The sequence below is a fragment of the Apteryx mantelli genome, chromosome 5 (genome assembly GCF_036417845.1).
Source record: "Apteryx mantelli isolate bAptMan1 chromosome 5, bAptMan1.hap1, whole genome shotgun sequence".
Taxonomy (NCBI): Eukaryota; Metazoa; Chordata; class Aves; order Apterygiformes; family Apterygidae; genus Apteryx; species Apteryx mantelli.
The window spans coordinates 18,817,763-18,836,593 of NC_089982.1; the positions used below are offsets into that span (position 1 = coordinate 18,817,763).

An 18,831-nucleotide genomic window follows, 5' to 3' on the forward strand; every position below is an offset into this window, starting at 1 on the left:
ATGAATAAAAACAATATACTGACATTTCTGGCCCATTCAAAGAGGAAAATATTAAATCCCTTTAAGCCTTCTCCTCCTAAAACACTTGCATTTGAAGATATGTTAACCATATTCAGTGAAAGACACACGATGCTGAACATCTCTCACTTTATCCACCATGACCGGAAGTGCTGTTAGAGCTTGTCCGTTACAATCACAGAACAACAAAGTAACGTTTAATAAAAAATAAATCCTAGCAATACCTCACTTCCAGTAGTCTTTGATCTCTTTGCTGGAATCTCTTTATCCTATAAGAGTGAAGAAAAGAAGCATATGAAGAACATTAGAGAAGAATAACTTATTCACATAAATATGGATAGTACTAGTTCTAAATGCAACTGAAACATCCTTCTGTGAGTATAACAGCCTAAACTATTATTTTTAAAAATATGTGTTCAGTCTCTTTTGATTGTGAAATTATAACCTTCCAGATGTTGCCAGAGGAAAATAAAAATGGACAGGGACACATCCATTTTCTCCCAGTTGCACAAAATTTTTAAGCAGCGGTTTAGGCCTGTCCTTAACTGGTTAAAAAAAAAACACATCAGAATCATCTTCCTGTTCACTTGAAAAAGATAAAAAGCAAAATTAAAAAGCAAAATTAAAAAGCAAAATTAAAAAGCAAAATTAAAAAGCAAAATTAAAAAGCAGTATAGAAAATAGGTCTAGAGTTGTCCATCATTAAAAAAAAGCCCACAAAGCTCAGATCAGAGAAGGGAAAGAACACAACATACAACTCCTTACCTTCTCCTCTTGCAAAGAAAATAAAATTAATATAGACCTTCCTAATGATCCCTTTCCTTTCCCCTCCCACTAGGCCCTATATTTTGCAGAAAGCTCTTCCCATGTTGAAGTAGTCAAAGTGAAAGGCTCTCCATATTATATCATAGAACAGTGATGTCTGATCAATCTATAAAATTTCCATAATCCATCCCTCCAAACCTTAAACTCTGGATCCAGGGACAACAAAGCCCCCATGGAATGTGTGGGTGAAAATGCCTTTTGGTTTTCCAGCAGTAGTACCAACTGCACCAGGCATCTTATCAATGAGAGTCTGAATAAAGCATACCTCTTCCCTTGACTAGCATGCTTACATCTGCTGCTCAAAACAGTTTCAAGTACATTTTTAAGCTCTCACTTTAAATAATTCAAGAGATTGATTCATTAGTTCAAAAGTCTCAATCTGAACATACATTAGAGCTGTTGACTTTTCTCACCATTCATATCATCCAAAGGATCCCAGCAACAAATCAAGAAAACAGCTGAAATCTTCCCAGTCTGTTTGTGCAACAAGTATACCATAACAAGCAAACCTAAGCCTAAACCAAAGACTGGCAGTTCCCACTGGTGACACATAAAACAGGCGTTTCATTATTGCTATAATGAAACTCCAGGGAGTATGGCTAACAAGACGTGAAAGTGCTCAGCTGCACCTCACGCCTTGTAATTCTCCAAAGGTGTGATTACCACTTTTCTCTTGGGCATTATTGTTGGCTTCCAATTACAGTGCTCCTTTGGGGAATTAAAGAAATACACCATAAGTCACATAAGTACATGCTGTACATCTCCCACAGCAAGGAAATGTACACATTTAATTGCAGATGCAGAAAAATGTCATTTTAAAGGAGTAACAGTAGAAAAATGAATTTTAGAGCACATAAACAAACTTTAAACAAAGAGAATTACCACAAGATACCGGGAGAGGTTGTTGCTTTTTTTTCTCTCCCATCACTTGGAGTCTTAAGAAACCTAGGCTTGCTTAAATAGTTATCATTATGTTTCACTACATATTACTGAACCCAGAGAATACTGGCTGGAGAAAAAGAAACAAAAGCATACTTTTACCTAAACAGTATCAACACAACCACTATCATTTTGGAAATAAATTGTATTTCAAGGCATAAATACATACTTCTTTAGATCCAGCAAACAGCGGAATGTCATGAAATGGAGAAATATATTTACCCTCTGGATTCTCTGAAAAAAAAAACAAACAAAAAAGTAGCATTACAAATCTAAACATATGCCATAAAACGTCTGCATTCCCAACACTTATGCATTATAGAAATACACGCTGTGCAACAATTATGTATCAATGCAACTTTTTCTGAAGTTTAATTCTAAAGACTAAAAATAAGCTATATTCAGGACAAGAAATTTGATTGTTTGACAAGAACTCATTAGAATCAGAATTATTGCTTTGGTAGTCAACAGCAGCACACTTCTCTCTTCTCACGACCTGGCAATGCAAGCTATGTAAAGATGAGAAGATCTTTTTATTGCCTCCTCTTCTCTTCCCTGGCAATACCCAGTCATTGGGGGGGGGGGGGGAGAATGATGTGAAATTCTCAGAGAACCTCAGCTCCATGAGTGATCAACGAATTTGTCTGGGTTTCTAGCAACGCTGCCCATATGGCTTCACTGTATTTCTCATAAACTGAATTTCACAACCAGAAAGAGAAAAATCCACCAGCGTATCATGACTGACCAACAGAATATGTAAGGGAAGAGATAACTGCTCAGGCCCTAGAATTGAAACCCCGAGCCTCCAAAACCAGCAGAAATCTGACATTAACTTCACTTCAATGCCTTGCTCCCACTGCAGAGAAGAACAGAATTCACTGGAGTGGACACCAAAGCTTTTCAAAATACAGGGAAACCTTTAAAATGCCAAAAGCCCAAGGTACTGCATCAGATCTGCATGTAGACAGAAGCATCATCAGTAATGTAAGGCGCTAACACAAATCTCAAGTACCTCCTCCCCTACCTGGGTCCCTCTTAAGAGTAATGAGAAAAGCAGACAATGGACTTCGTTTGGCTTTGGACTCGCACTTTGACCACCCCAACAAGGAAGAGCGGAGAGCAATTGTTTTTTGTACTCCTGAAAGTCTCCCAGATGTTTCTCCCAAATAAAACAAAGTTGTGTTGTAGGCTGCTTGCTCTCACAAACTGAATGGACTTGCTCTAGGTGAGTTCCTGTGCAGACACCCCCGGTGGGACTGAACACAAGGGAGTCCTGGCAGCCTACCACTGACAGGAAACACACCACCGCCATTTCTCTCACACCAGCAAGAAGTCAGTGGACCACAGATGCATAAAACCAGTGCCAGTGAAGTAAGTACTGTACAGACAGCTTTGTTACTAAAATGCGCAATACTGAGACTGCATACCAACAGCTCTTGCTGGGTTCTGAGGAAACCTCCCCATGCACCCAAGGTGCCGGCCCAACAGGCCGTATGGGGCTGGTGACCCCTCATTTTGGATAGCAGCCTCTCCTCACCATGACACTTTGGGAGGGAGGGCTGGCCTGGTCACAGGGGACAGGTCAGGCTCCCTGTGGGCAGCCGCGGGCTGAGACGAGGCTCCTGCCATCAAGGCCTTGCTTGGCCTCACATAGCATGGCATGGCCCTGGCTGCCCCAGCTGCCACGGGGAGTGTGTGTGTGTGTGGGGGGGGGGGGCAGGGGGAAGGCATCGCTTTGGCATCCAACCCGCGGGCTTCCGGGGCCGGGGGCACGGCCATCCGGGGCACACCAGCCCCCAGGGCTGAGCAGGCCGAGCATCCCCCCGAACAGCCGACTCGCCGGGGAAATCCCAGCAGCTTCCACACCACACGGCCCCCCTGAGGCAGGGGGAGGCTCAGGGCGACGCCTCAGGAGCCCCGGCGGGAGCCGCTCTCCCCCCTCCGCACCGTGCCCCGCCAGGGGGGCGGCGGGGAGGGAACGGGTTTATGGAGCCCGGGGGGCTGCTACTTACTAAAGTAGAGGCGGTAATCGGGCGAGTGGGGCCGCCCCCGCTGCTCCGTGCCGTAGCGGGCCATGGCGCCGAGGCAGCGGCGCGGCCGCCTCCCCCACCCCCGCGCCGCCAGCAGCCGCAGCAGCCCCAACGGCGCGCGCATGATGGCGGCGGCCGCGGCCTCCCTCCCCTTCCTGCGGCCGCCGGGCCTGCGCCGCGCCGCGCCCGCCCCGCCGGGGCAGCCTCGCACGGCCGTGGGGGGGGGGCTCCGGGCCGCCCCCGCCCGGTCCTTATCCCCTCCCTAACCCGCTGCGGAGGGGTCGCCGCGGCCGCCGCACGCACGCACGCACGCACGCCCAGCCGCAGCCGCAGCCGCCGCCGCCGCCTGAGGGAGGGCGCGGCCGTTAGCCCCGCGGGACTCAAAATGGCGGCGGCGCGCGCGGAGCCGTTGTAGCGGTCGGCGCTGGAGGAGGCTCCCCGCCGAGGGCAGCGCAGGAGGCCGCACGGGGCACCCGCGGTGGCAACATGCGAAAATACACTTAAAAGCGAGGGGCAGAGGCCGTGGCGGGGTTGTCGTCGTTATGCGAGGTTTTTACGTGCGGTCTGCGCGAGGACTGGTGTCCTGTGTGCTAAAGGAGAGGGGCATTAACTTTTTTTCGGAGTCCCCGTTGCCCAAAACAGGCTGTATCTGCACCATTGAGCCCTGCTGATGCTCATATTAGATTCTCTTCTGCATTCAGATTGAGCTGTTTATAAAGCTTATTCCCCTACGTATAATCTGATTCCTGCAATACCACTTTGCTTTGAATTCTGGTCTCTCTTCATTGATCTTTGAGGAGGATTTCTAATGAATTTTATTCATCAATGTGGGTAGCAGTTCTTGGAGTAGTGCTTCTTATTCATGGATTTTTATTTTTTTTTAATTCCTGAAAAAGGGCAGGTATCATTACTTCCATTTTATTATTGGGGAAACTGAGGCAGAACGATTTTTGTTGCTGTTGTTGTATAGTTAGCTGATCCCTTAAATCCCAAGCCGGTCTTCTTGGTAATTCATCTCTAAAGATGATCAGTATTGATTTTGAGTTTTAACTCTGATGTGAGGTATTCTGAAAGATCTATGCAGGATAACCACATGTTACCCTGATTATTTTATACGGCATTATGCCATTTTCAACGTTAGTGGGAATAAATTATTTGCAGCAGAAAGGCTAAGTCAATCTCGTTCATCAGATTTGAGCATGACATAACTTCTTTTACTCTTTGTCCCCTCTAGTGTTTGGCAGATCAGGCTGTAAAAACATTGGGATTGCCTGCTCTGCATGTACAGTAAGGATCCCGTGATGATCATTTTACACAAGAGTAGGAGATTTTCGTGATGCCCTCATTCACAATTCTCCCATGCACTGCTGTGAAAGGTGTGAGTCGCTACTCTAGATCTTAGCGGTAGCTGTACTCTAGCCTGTGGATTTTTCATGTTAATGAAAAGGGCTATAAAAAAAAATGTTACTGAATCTTTCACTGATTTGTGCCATTGTTTGCTAAATTTGTCACAGCAGACTATCTCCAGGACAACAGAGAGGCTATATTGCAGGCCACTTGATCATTCATTACTTACCTCTATGGAAGCTGCTAAATAATAGTTGGTGTTTCACTAGAGCAGTTGGCATCTTTCTTCTCTGAGTACACCAAACTTCAGTTTTTCAGAGGTGACTTCCTGAACTGGACACTTGGGTCTTGAAATTCTTCATGTAAGGCCTCTTTTTGAAGTTTTTTGTTTTTTAAGTTTTTCATGTGAAAAAAAAAAAAAAGAAAAAAGAAAAAGTAGAGGAACTTCTATTATAAAAAAAAACTGTCTTTGAGATGGCCTGCTGCTGAAACTGGCAAGGTTAGAAACGAGTATGTGTCATAGGCCTAGCCTTCCACCTCTGCTTTTCTGGAATCTGGATTTCATTTGTATAAGTTCAGACCCTTTGAAAGTCACTGACTGAGTGTACACACACAGTATTTTTAAACTTGTAAAGTTTACAGCTTGGTGTAATATTAGCCCAGAATGATCCCACCACATGTTTATTTGCCTAGACAACCTATGAGGTGAAATATACAACTATGGCCCCAGTAAGATGCACAAAATCTGAGTGCAGAGTTCTGCATTGCCTGGTAGGGTGAATGTGGTCTTATCTAAAGCTTTCTCATCTGTAATGGGCAATCACCTGTGAAGCACTTGGAATTTATGAAATATAAATGAGTTTCTGTGCAGGCACTTTTTAGATGCATAAATAGATGCCGTTGTGTCACCTAGCAAGGATACATGATAGAGCAAAAAAACACACAGAAACCGTGTTAATGCTGCCAGAGTAGAGAACATGAAATTTTAGTACTCTTAAGGTATCCAAAATTCTCTTAGTACTACGGGAATAATAACAATAAAGCCCTGAACAGGTTTGACTGTATTTGCCAGTATTACACATTATATTACACAGAACAGTATAAGTATGCACAATACTCCTGAAGTCAGATTTAGGTAAGACTGCAGCTTCCTTGTTAGAATAAATTTGCTTAATGTTCTAATAGTTCTTGACTGTTGGAACAAATGAAAGTTTTGGTTCCAGCATGTACATTAAGCAAATTCTTCAAAACTATTAAGGCTTTTACTAGCCAAGTATTTTTTCAGTTCTTTTTATTCCCAAGCAAATCTAAAAGCACCATTCTGATTGGGCCAGAAGAGGCATGTATGGGACTGATTAAATCCTGTCTATTGACCTTGAACCATCCCTCACTGAAAGACAATGAAAATGTTACTATTTATTTCAACAGAATTAGAATCAGGTCCATAAGACTTAAGTAGGACATACATGGTGCATAGGTTTTATGCTTGCCCTCTGCACAGGGGTGAATCTCATTCCACCAGAATGCCACTGGAGTATAGCAAAAACTCAACAGCATTATAATCACCTAAGCCTGAAGGACATCCTTACTTTATAAATTTGCACTCCACACTGTACATTTAAATTTATTTTTTATTTTATATTTTGGATACCCTATGAAACTGTGGATCTGTTTTTCCTGTGAAAATGCTGTGCAAATTAAATGCAGAAAACTATCTATATTATAATTAAAAAAAAAATCCCTTCTTCCTGAATAAGTCATTTTCATCTTTTAAGCTAATAAGGCTTTGAAGAATTTCATTAGTACATCTATGTGCTATTTCAGTGCCTTTGCTCTTGACTGGTGATCGCATCATTATCATTAACTTTTGCTGTAATATAACTTCTATCTCCATTGCTTATAAGACCATTAATCAGAAGGAATCAATTCCTGCCAGCCTTCTGTTTGCTGAATGAAAACTACCTCTGTGCAAAGGGCCGGTACAGCCACGGGTGACTGTCCTCTCGATCCCGCTACCCTGGTGAAACAGGTTGCTGCTTGCACTTGCTTGTTAGTGCTTGCTTGGTTGGAGGTCACTATCCCACCAACATACTGGTGGATCAATCCATAGCGGTGCTCCCTAGCTCAAATCAAAACAAACCAGGCTAGCTGAAGCAGGTTAAAGAGGTGGCCTAAGTTAGCCAGGCTGCTTTGTGACCGAAGTGAGTTAAGGAGCATGAACAACTCTATTTGCGGATCTGTGCACTGACAGTCTCCAGCAGGAAGAGGATGACAAGTTGTTGGAGTCAGTAACCTCTTTCATTGGCACAGCTGGGTATGGGAAAGGATGTCTATCCACAGCCTATTCACACAAGTATCTGCATTTTATGTGCTGACAAATACCCGATGGTAGCAATCATCTAATTAAAGGGAACAAATTGTGCGTTTCAGTAACTAGGATAAGGTTTATTAGGTTATGTTACTTTACATCTTAAAGTGAATAAAGACAGAGGCTCCTATCCCAAAGAAACTGTGGTTTGGGTCAGATTGTGAACCTTTAGTTGTAGCAGTGAGCAGTTACATGAGCAACCCCATTGGTTTGAAGGGACTGGTCCTCTATGTTCAAGCAAAATTTGAGTCTAATCCTAAATTTCAGTGTCATGTATAGAAAGATGTCAAGTTTACACCCTGGGTTTTTGGGTTTTTTTTCTGAATAAATTGTTTCTGTGAGCTGTTAGTTTTGTTTTTAACCATGCTTTCCATTAGGCTCCCCATAGCATATATTAGGATTCACTTGCCTGATTAACTTCTCCAGGAGTAGGCAGGATTATCAGGCACGCAGAGTGCTCATTTGGCCCACTGGTAATCTAACTGCAGTGGGCAGTGAAGGCTGAGGCTAGCCAGGCAGGCACACCACCAGTTCTGGTTGGACTTATGCCTAGAAAGTGATTTACTGATCAGGAGGCTAGGGCAGCACGGCTGAGTCAGGCTTTGTAGTACATGCCTGTTTCTTCCTTCCTAGACATCTGTGCAGGGTTCATTTTAAGCCCCGTGAACCAAGGATTCCCAACCCACCATAACTCCCACCAAAAATTGTTTACAAGCATGAGCTGCAACTTAACTTCAATATTTTAAAAGTCTGATCTTTATCACTTCTAAGAAGTTTTCACATCACACAACAGAAATCCCCAAATAGTCTTCTTCCCTGTTCATTCATTCTTTCTTTCACATACATGCACATACACAAAGAGAAAGAGAGACAGAGGAAAAAAAACATGTTCCAATTCCACTGAAAAACATTGTTTGGAAACACACAAAGTTTCAGTGCAAGGTTGCAAGCTGTAATAACTGGAAATACGAATCTAGAATGAAAATCTCACCTCAGGTTCACGATAGCCTTAGCCCTATAATTTTAAGCTCCATTCCACTCTTGATTTTTGAATTGCCAAACATAAAATTCTCAAAGAATTCCCCTAAAATATTTTCTCTTTGGTAATTTTTACACCCCCTATTTTACATTAAAACATAATAATAATCAAGATTCATCTTCCTGTACTTTTATCTATGCCTCACTCATTTTCTTGTCTTTCCTCATTAGCTTTGATATCACAGTGCCATCTACTTGATCAACAGAGTCAGGTTATTTTCCTTAGAAAATAACCGTGCGGCTGTAACCCTGAACAAATCAAAAGGCTGCTCAGTTTCTCAGTAAGTTCCCCTTTCCTCCGCACCTCCTAGCCCTTTCAAAGAAGCAATGCTATTAGATATGCGCCTTTGAAAGCTGGCCCAGCTCTGAGCGTGTCTTATAAACTAATAAAATGCCCCTCTTGGACAATGACAGATCCACTGACACTTGGAGAACAATTCAAGCCCTGCTGACCCTTCTCTCAGCATTCACTCTCCCCCTCTCTTCTGACAGGTGTTTCATTTGAAAGCTGGGTCTCTCTCTGTATACATAAAACACATCAGCCTTTTGTATGTGTAAACTGGGGCAGAGTCTTTGTTCAACGTAAGAAAGCTTCCCAGCAGTCAAAGGAGGTTGATTGCATAGCCTGATAGCTTGAGCCATCCCCTCTGAAAAATACCCACAGTCTAGTCTGAGCCCTGAAGGCATATGCTTTATTAATTTCTCCTACAAATATTTAGACAAGAAACATTATAGACAGCACTGAAAGAAATTATTGCTGTGCAGGTCTTACTTCTAAAGACCTGTTTCTCTACTGGAATCACCAGTCTGGCAAGATCAGCCAGAGGAGTGAAGGCGGCGCTGCCACACTAAATAACATTTCACCCGCAAGACAGGATTTTTTCTCTTTTTCTACTATTGAAAGGTGTTTGAAGTTTTCTTCTGTGTATATTTCAAAGTAATTTTGATTCATTCATTGTGAAAAAATCAATGCGTAGGCTCCAGTTTTGCCTGTCCTTAAGTCTTCCATTTTTATTGCTTTTATCCTGATCTGTCATCCTATTCTTATCTTACAGTTATAGCTGCAAACAAATAGTGTATACATACTAGCAACTTTCCAATGCTCAAAGTCCTTGGTGGGCCTGACACGTGATTGTTCTTATCACTGTTTAAACCTCAACTTTTTGTCTCTCTAAAAGAACCTTTGGTATGGCCCATGCATACAGGCGAGGGACAAGAGATAAGGGCTTTCTTTTATATGCAGCAAGGTTCACTTGTATGGAGACCAGGAGCTAACGGGGACATCTGCACTCTTTACTGTCACATTCCACCTATAAAGATGGTAATACAGCTCTCTGCAGCAGCATCCTTTTTCTTTCTAATTCTCCACTATCTTTTGAATGCCATCATTTTACATGGGCAAACCCGTGCAAAGAGGAGAGCTAATTCCGACAGCAAGGGCGAGGAGCACCTCTCAGCGTGGTCTCTCTGTTTCTGACCAGTAGCTCTATGGAAGGAGAGGTAGGAGGAAGAATTAGCAGGGGAACACACACATAGGAGTTTTTCCAGGAGTAGGGAAGGATGCCAGTGCTGCCTGGATGCTCCACAGGTGGGTGCTGACAGAGACGCTCATGGATCTGCAGCTGAGGCTGAGTGATCTGCTAATGAAATGATCTCGTGGATTCAAGTCATTAAACATACCAATTGATCTACTGTTAATTATAATGACAGTTCTCGAGTGATTTACAGGCCCAGGAGGGAAGGTGGGCACACTATTCTCCACAGGGAAAGGTTTCTAATACTGGTGTTGCACTGCTAGTGCATTCCTTGCTTCTCCCTCAATAGCAGTTCTTTGTTACCAGCCTCAGAAAAGGGTACAGTGAAACTCCTTCGGCATTAGTGGACTTGCCCACCTATTTGCACAGGCTTTGTCCCCATGCCTGGATTAGTTCCAGGTAAGAGGTAACAGATGTATCTTAATCTTTCAACAGAAGAAGATTCCAGCTTTACGGTGCAATAGCAGACCTGCCTCTGAGAACGTGCTTCATCCTTTGTGCTGCTTACTGTATCATACTGTTTCAGGACCTGCATTCCCTCTTGAAGCCAAATTTTGTACTGATGAAACTCAACTATAGCCCTGAAGTGTTGCCAGCAATGAACCTTCTCCTTTGTCTTTCAGAGTAAAAGAAGCATTCACATAAGTCATCAGAACAGATCCTATTTTTCCTGTCGTCAGAAGGTTGCACTCTACTTGATGGCTAGGTCACAAACACACCCACTTGAACACACTCACACTTTGGACTTCAGGGGTTCACAGTAAATTTGCACTGGCGGGTGAAGTCAAAATGCAACAATAATGAGAGACTGCTTTCATTTGGTGGCTGTGCTGGCCCATTTCAATGAACAAACGTGAAAATAGTAGGCCTGTGTCATTGCCACAGGACTCAAGCAGTGTTGTACACCTCCACTGAAATATAACAGGCATGGTAGTCAATCAGCACTAACATTTTTCACATACGCACTGGGATTCTAAATTATAAAAAGAAATCTTCTGTAACAGCTGCAAGGAATTGCAAAAAAACAAATAACTGTTTGCTTACTTAATGGCCATCAGCCTTGATGGCGTTGCTGGTTCATTTATAGCCCAGGATTGAGATAAAGGTTAGCATTGACCATACAACAACAACCTCTTATATGTTTCTAATACAGTTGCTTGGGAACACAATGCCAATATTTTCCGCGTTGACACCAGCACCTGTTCTGTCTCTTAAGTAGAGTGACTTCCATGTCAATAACTCACATGTGAGTGCTAATATCAACTAGATTCCTATTTGCTTAGGAGGATTATATGAGGACGACATGCAGGGGTTAAAGAGATTTTCACATTATTTGTAAAAAGAGCATTTTGTCCACATAGATGCCAAATATTCCCTCTTGTTTTACAGATTAGTAACTTCGATACAGCTTGACCATCAGTTGTTATTCTGTCCAGAAAGGAACAGGAGTAATTTTCAGATTAAGAGATGGTTGCTAGTAGTATTGCATGTGGCAGCTAAAGTCAAGTACTTCATGTGCAGTTTGGACAATGCTTTCTGTGGCATTTTATTATAGGCTAGGTAAAGTACAGTAAACAGTAATATGAGGTTTTGGGGGTAGCTAGTTCAAATATGCATCTGACTGTTTTTACATATTCCTCCTATTGACTGCATTGGCACCATCCCCCAATGCAGGCTCTTGCTGGACTTAACAAGCCAATGGATAAACCAGAACAGGTCTCAAAACTGCCCCCTCCAGAGAGGGTAGAGAAGCCACCAGTCCTAAATGCACCCCCCTCCGTTGGAATATTACTAAAGCCATGCTATTTTCAACCTTTTCCATGCTAAGCAGAATGGCATAGGTATTTTGAGGTCCCAGAAAGCACTCGCTTACATTTCCAAATTGTGTTGGGTGCTAGCTCTGGGCTCCTGGCTGCCTCAGCCAGGTAAACCATGACAAGTACAAAGACAGCAGCAAACCACAGTCAACTTTCCCTGCAACCGTTTCCGTGCCGAATGAACACATACCTTTTCAGAGCCTATGAATGAGTCGTGGAGGAAGAGGAAGACCTCTTTTGCATGTGGGCAGATTGCTGTCGTAATAAACACCTGAACAAACTTATTATATCCTATCTTGGCTGTAGCTGTGCATATGTGGCAGAGAGCCTACGGAGCCAAGAATTTAACAAAGTTTGTTCTTCCACCTCCACCCAGCCAAGATGTATTCCCCCGTTCTCCCCCAAACAGTCTTAATTTAAATCGATATAATAAAATCTCATAGAAATTATGGACTCTGTGGCTTCTGAAGGGCATGGCGCCTAAAATCTTAGCTGGGCTAAGAAATTTCTCAGGGCAATGCCAGCTTCAGCAGTAATGGACCCTACCTCCAGCTGCTCGCATCTACCCAGGCGTCGTCCCCTGCCTCATGCTACCCCAAGTGCTTGCGTAACTGCGTGATGAACTAAACAGGAGAGCCGGTCCAGTTGGAAAACAGCCCGGGGGAGAGGGGGAGGGAGGGGTTTTCGGTTTTCAGCCAGATCAGTTCCTCCAGCCAGTCTCCAAAGCTGGTGTTTACACCCCTGCAGGGAACAGAGGGGGGCAAAATCATTCGGGGGAGGGGGTGGGGAGGTGGCGCGGTGGTGACTGCTTAAACCAGTTTTACCACCCTCGCTCAATGTCGAACCACTGCTTGAGAAAAACCTCAGGAAGTCCCCACTGTAAAGAAACCGGGCAGCTAATTTCCCTCACCTCCCACCTTAATCTTTTTACTCGTTTTGGGGCTGTTGTGGCTTTGATGCTTGTCACAAGAGTGTCCCTGCTCCCTGTGTACTCTTCTCCTCGCTAGCTCCACCACTGCTTGTGCCTTTTAAGGAACTTTTGTGGTCTAACTTGTGAAACAAAAGACTTTCTTAGGGCAATATCAGAGAGAAGACGTAACACATGAATTGCCTGTGTGAGTGCCAAAGCTTCCCCCCATCCCTCTCCCCGCTTTATTCTTCAGCCAGGTGTTGTTTGGCCTGGACAGTTTGTGCAGCTCTGGCACACTGCTGCAGTTCGAAGCAGTAATTGCTTAGCAGTTTCATCATCTTTCCACTGCTGGGTGGAAATTAGGGGCGTTAAGCGGGAGGTAACATCACAGAGTGAGCTCTTTAAAGAAAAATGACAGTGGGAAGTGGGGTCCCACTGCCACCTCACATCCCCGCTCGCTGCTTTTTACTGCACAGCGCTTCAGGCACGCGGTGTGGGACTGCTGCAGCCATCTGCTCGGCTGGTGTCTGCCGGATGGACGCTAGACGTGTCGCTCGGTGGGTGCTGTGGCAGTGAGCGGGTGTGAGACCTGACACCGCTGAGGCTGTACCGCGGCTCCCACGCGTCCCTTCCCTAGAGCGGAGGGGCTGTAGCGGGTCAGTACCGAGGCAGCCGCAGTGACTACCGCCGACGGCTGTTGGGGCTCTTCCCGGGATAGGTCCAGGCCAAGCTGATGCCAGCAGCTCCTGCTGCTTTAACGTGAGCTTGATTAGCCCAGCGCTACGGAGGGTCGCTAGACGGTGCCCGAATGCCAGAGGCCATTGCTCGCAAACACAATAGCATCTCTTCCGGGGGCCGATCGAGAGGTGGTAAGAGCAGCTGTTTGCCGTCCGCTCCCCGGCCATCGGAGCACGGTGATTTGTTATGACAGCTCCACGGGTGCTTGGCACTCTTCCGTGTCGCCTCTGCGCGCCCAGGCTCCCCTCCGCTCCTTCCCCAGGCTGGAAATGACTGCCCTCCCGGCGGGGCTGGTGTCCGCGCGGGGCGGGGGGCGGCTGCTGCTCTGCAGAGCGGGGCGCGGTCGAAAGGCAGGACGCAGCCCGGGCTGAAGCAAGCACCAGCTCCTGGCCCGCTCCCACCTCACGGCGGGTTTTTCGACCCCCTCCCTCCCAGCACACACACACACACATGCATGCACACATTTCTTCCTGCTCCTGGGGAATCTGATTCTCTTCAAACCCGTAGATCAGGAGTTCCCAGCCTGCAAGCCGCAGCTCTCAGCGGGGTCGGGAGCTTGGCAGGTGCAATTATATCCGCGAGGGCTTGGGGCCCCGACAGCCCCGGCGGGGCTGCAGGGGGCACGGTGGGCGCTAGCCCCCTGGGAAGGAGAAGGCGCGAGGGCCAAGGGGGTGGCCGGCCTCGTGCACGGGCGCTTCCCCCCGGTGCTGCCCCCTGCCTCCCCTTTGCCCCCGGCAGCGCAGACGGGGCGGCGTCCGGGGGCATTTCCAGCGCAGGTGCCTGCGGGAGGATGCAAGCCGGCTTCGGGGTGCCAGCACCCACCGGTGGGCGGGGGCGTCCCCGAGGCCCGGAGAGGGGGGGCGCGAGCGGTTTGGGGCCGGCTCGCAGAGCCGCGCCGCGAGGCGTGCTCGCGCGCAGGGCAGGCGAAGGCAAACACTGCCCGCGGCGATTGCTTGCCGGGGGTGGAGCCGGCGCGGCACAGGTGGCAGGGCCGAGCCCCGGGCCCCGCGGCCGCCCGCCGCCCGCGGGGGCAGCCCTCCTCCCCGAGCGAGCCCCTCGCCGCCCGCCCGCCCGCCCCGGCCACCGGGCCCGCCGGTCCTTCGCACCCCCTCCGAGCCGAGGCTGAGCATGGCGAGCGGGGACGGCCCGGGCGCCCGGAGGAGCAATTTGGCCCTGCTGAGGCACAAGCTGTACATGGGGGAGAGGAGGAGGACGGAGCCCGTGGTGGAGAGCGCCGCCGGCGGGGACCACGGCGCCCTGCGGAGGAGTCAGTCGGACAGGACAGAGTACAGCCAGAAACTACAAGGTACCGGGGAAAGGCGCTTAGCGCTCCGAGCGCTGCCACCGATGCGCCGGGCTGGGGTGGGAACTCGACGCCCTCCACGCGGCAGCCCGTAGACAGCGGAGGGACACGCGGCCCGCGCCCCGGCGCGCTGGCGGCTGCAGCCAGCTCTTGCCCCCTCGCGCCCCCGCCCCTGCGCCGGCGTGCGAAGTGTTTCCCGCTGGTCTCTCTAAATAGTCTCGTGTCCCCAGGACACAAAATGTGATTCAGGCTAATATCAAGGTTTTGGTGAGGTCTTGCAAAATGCGTGCACAGCTGGGATCCTTCTCGTTCATCTCCAGAACGTATTTGCAGCGCAAACAATAATTTGAGAACACGATCTCTGGCTATCAGTCCTTTGTTGTCTTATGAAGTGGGATATATCATAAATAATTAGAAGCATCAAGGGCAATTTTTTTATTTCAGATATAAATATCAGGATCTATAATGTGTTTATCTGCTGCCCAGATTGTACAAGCCTGGACTGAAATACATCCAAATACATGTTTTAATGTATATACTGATTCAAATTGTACCATTATGAAGAGTGCTTCTTTTCAAATACTCAAACTGTATCAGGACCAGAAGTAGTCAAATTATGTCAGCAATGAACTTGTCAATCAAAAATTAAATGCAATGCTATAAATTGAATAAAAGCATGAAAAATGTGTAGGGCTATTTCCAGGAGTGCTCTGGAACACAAACTGACTAATTTCCATGGGTTTTCAGGGTCTTGAGCCCTGACACCATCACAAATGAGGGTTTTGTGTAATGCTATAATATAAACATTTATTACTAATAGAGACATAAACTGCCTAGTGACAGTCACTCTTATGGCAATAAGCCTTTACTGGGAAATAAAATAGTAATATACTTCAGATTACTGTATTATGGGTTTGATGCATTTAATTAGGAAATAGCAGTCCTTCAGAGAGACAATAAAAGTAGAAAATAAAATAATAAAATAGAAAATAATGCGATTTATATGGGGGCTGCATATGCTGAAAACAACAAAGAGGTTCATTGATTATACTGTTCCCTCCTAGTGATAGCTAATCAATAAGAAAATGAAAAATTTTCAGTTAAGTCAGGCATGCACTGCAGGCAGCTGTCAGAGGAGTTTCGGGGTGCAAGCACTGATCGATAAGGCTGGGCAGGCAAGCCCCTGTCGCAAATGCCTTCATCCCACCAGAAGAGCAGTTTCACTTGTGCCGGAGTTGCCCTGGCAAGCTAGTCTTGAGGTACTGGCCCAGGGAGGTGGTAACTAGAATGGGATGCAGCAACAAGCATGAGATCTTGCTGTATCGAGTCTCGTATATTCATGCCATGAACGTCTCCTGCTTAAAATCAGGAGCAAAAGAGGCGGGGAAGCCTGGGTCGTCATGGCAGTGTGAGGTTATGTTTATGGCAACGGTCCAACAAGACAGTAAATCCAGCTTTACAGCTCCTGCCACCAGCTGAAGGCTGCTGTGGCCACCAATTGCAAAGCACTAGGCTGCTATGGGCTCACTCTGCTTATGCACATGTGTTAAGAAAAATGTTGATGGGTTAACAAGGTACCTGCAGGCTTTATATTGGATTAGAAGTAGTTTATCCTCACAGTAAAAATCTAAAGCCAATAGAAATTCCTCTGCTGTGAGCTCACAGTATCAACAGAAAGAAATGCAGGGGTGTGCCAAGGCCGGATCTGGATCAAATTTTGGTGAGCCAGATGTGCCTGGATCTGATATTAATGATCATGGATCCCAGACCTAAGGTGTTACCCACCAACGCTGATGATGTGCTATGCCTGTAGGCCTTTATCTTCTTCATTTTTCTTACTAGTGCTTGAGCGTGAAGCCGTTTACTTCAAGATAAAGGGAGTTGTTTTTGCTGGCACAAAACATTTAAGTTCTGCATTTTTGGTAAGAAAACCATACAGCTCTGTTGGTGGTATAAACAGACGGTGGTGTATCTCCAGGTCCAGAGGCCCTGATTGCCCTGAAATGGTAAATGTTTTGCAAAAAGATACAAACGGTAATAATTTGTGCTTGCTTCCCATGTGAATTGGAGGCACACAGCTGGAAAGCTCTGTGTTTAGTTACCCCTCCCTTCTACGGTCCCCTGTTAATACGTTCACTAGTAGACAGTCTGCAGAGCTTCGGTAAGTGTTAGCACAGACAAGGATGTGTAAGACGGGGAGAGACACCAGGGAGCAAACTCCGCAAGAGGAATCTCCCCTGAGCCGGTCAGGTTTCCGCTGGGAAGCTGAGAGCGAGAGGCTGCAGGGCCCGGCGCTGTGAGAGAAAGGGCAAACTAGCCTCAGCACGTGTGGCAAGGTATCTTTGCACCCTTGGGCCTCGGTTGGAGTTGCAGCACATTGGTGCGAGGTGAAGCATGGACAGGATGCCTTGCAAGGTGCCTTCCAGCCCTCTGTCGGGTTTAGATGGCTCCCTGAGTTAAAATCGTGCTGTTGCCACCCCGGCCTTTTCCACCGACTCTGAAGTGTATCCTTGAAGTGCCGCTGAGTATGTTAGAAATACGGGTCCACAAATAAAAGCCAATAAACCAAAAAGCAAGCAAGCAAGGAGGTGGGCAGGTATAAAAATCCTGACAATTCAGCTTTTGCTCTTGCATTTCCCTTTGCTTTGCTTTTATACAGAATCCAAACTGTTTTCTAAAAAGGGTGAAACAGGGAGCCTGCCTTCCAGATCAGATCCCCAAGGTAATCAAGGTGGTTTGCTCTGTAAATCTGCAAACATGAAAACAACATCATTGTTAAAGGTGCAAATCTTTGCAAGGGTTTTTTTCTCACTTTAAAATTAAGGATTTAATTAAAAATACAAATAAGCCTTTTCATGGTTAATTATTATACCAGACGTACCCCTTCAATACCTTATCTGGTGTGAATGGATGTTCCACACTTCCAGCTTTTACTCTTTTTAAAGAGGAAACAAGGTGCAAAGTAACCATTATATTCTCGAAGAGCTTGGCAAACATTAGGGCATCTTTTTCAACTCATCCTGTGAGGTAACTAGGTACTGTCAGCCTCATTTTAAATAGGGTAATATAAGGCATTACTATCAAATGACAGGTTAATGATACAATTATACAGTTATCTAGCACTCGGATTGTAGTTTTATTCTTAGATCGGACAAGGAATACCTGGATCAAGCCTTATATATCTTGTTCTGGGGTACTCCATCAGCTGGATGGAAGCATCACTTTTCTAAAGAGGGAAGAAGGGGGTCAAGGAAGATAAATTCACTAATGTTTGTGGTGGATGCAGAAATAATACCGAGGGTCATTTTAAGAGAGTAGATAGATAGACACAGCTTCTATGATATTTCTAAGCAGTGATCTGCTCTACATTCACTAGAAAATCCTGCAAATATATCCTCCCCGGAGGACTGAAGAACTTGCTACTCTCCTTAAGCAATGACAGCACAAAATGGTATTTAGCGTCTCTGTTTTCAAAAGTATTATCTGTAGTTGTTTAGCTGGTAGGAGTTGGTCTCATCCATCAGTATCAGTTCTAATAATAAATTTATTAATATCTATATATTGCATGAAAGTTGGGATCAGTGTTTAAATTAACCTAAAGCTACCATCCTGTGAATACCTGTGTTTTTCAGTAAGAGGGGATGCTTGATGCAGTTATTGACACATAAATGCTTGCAAGATCAGGGCAGAGTGAGATATGATGTATCACAAGGGTAGAAGCTATAAACCAAAAAGGGAAGACCAGAAAAAGAGATTTAAAACATAGTTCACAGTATGTTAGGTTTCAGAGAGGTTGTTGTTTTTTGTCAATAATCATATACCAAACTTGTGCTTGGTGGGAGAAATGAGCTATAGAACATGGTGGGTTTCCAGAATGAATCTGAGATCAAAATTTGCAGTGTTCAGCAAGATAATACATGATTTGAAAATACTCCTTGTGTTAAAAGTCTATTATGTATTAAC

The 18,831-nt window shown here is 45.7% G+C and overlaps 2 protein-coding genes across 2 annotated transcripts in view; one reads left to right on the forward strand and one right to left on the reverse strand.

Annotated features, from left to right (window-relative positions):
• The window catches only part of PPA2 (inorganic pyrophosphatase 2), a 37,030-nt gene extending 33,058 nt beyond the window's left edge, over positions 1–3,972 (reverse strand). The window contains exons 1-3 of the mRNA XM_067297580.1: positions 3,795–3,972; positions 1,952–2,016; positions 243–287 (exon numbers count right to left, since the gene is read on the reverse strand). Coding sequence (XP_067153681.1) covers positions 243–287; positions 1,952–2,016; positions 3,795–3,936 — 252 coding nt within the window. The 5' untranslated portion in view covers positions 3,937–3,972. The remainder of the gene's footprint in view (positions 1–242; positions 288–1,951; positions 2,017–3,794) is intronic.
• A 10,721-nt stretch (positions 3,973–14,693) lies between these two features.
• Positions 14,694–18,831, forward strand: part of ARHGEF38 (Rho guanine nucleotide exchange factor 38) — a 36,695-nt gene continuing 32,557 nt past the window's right edge. Inside the window, exon 1 of the mRNA XM_067297581.1 lies at positions 14,694–14,871. Coding sequence (XP_067153682.1) covers positions 14,694–14,871 — 178 coding nt within the window. The remainder of the gene's footprint in view (positions 14,872–18,831) is intronic.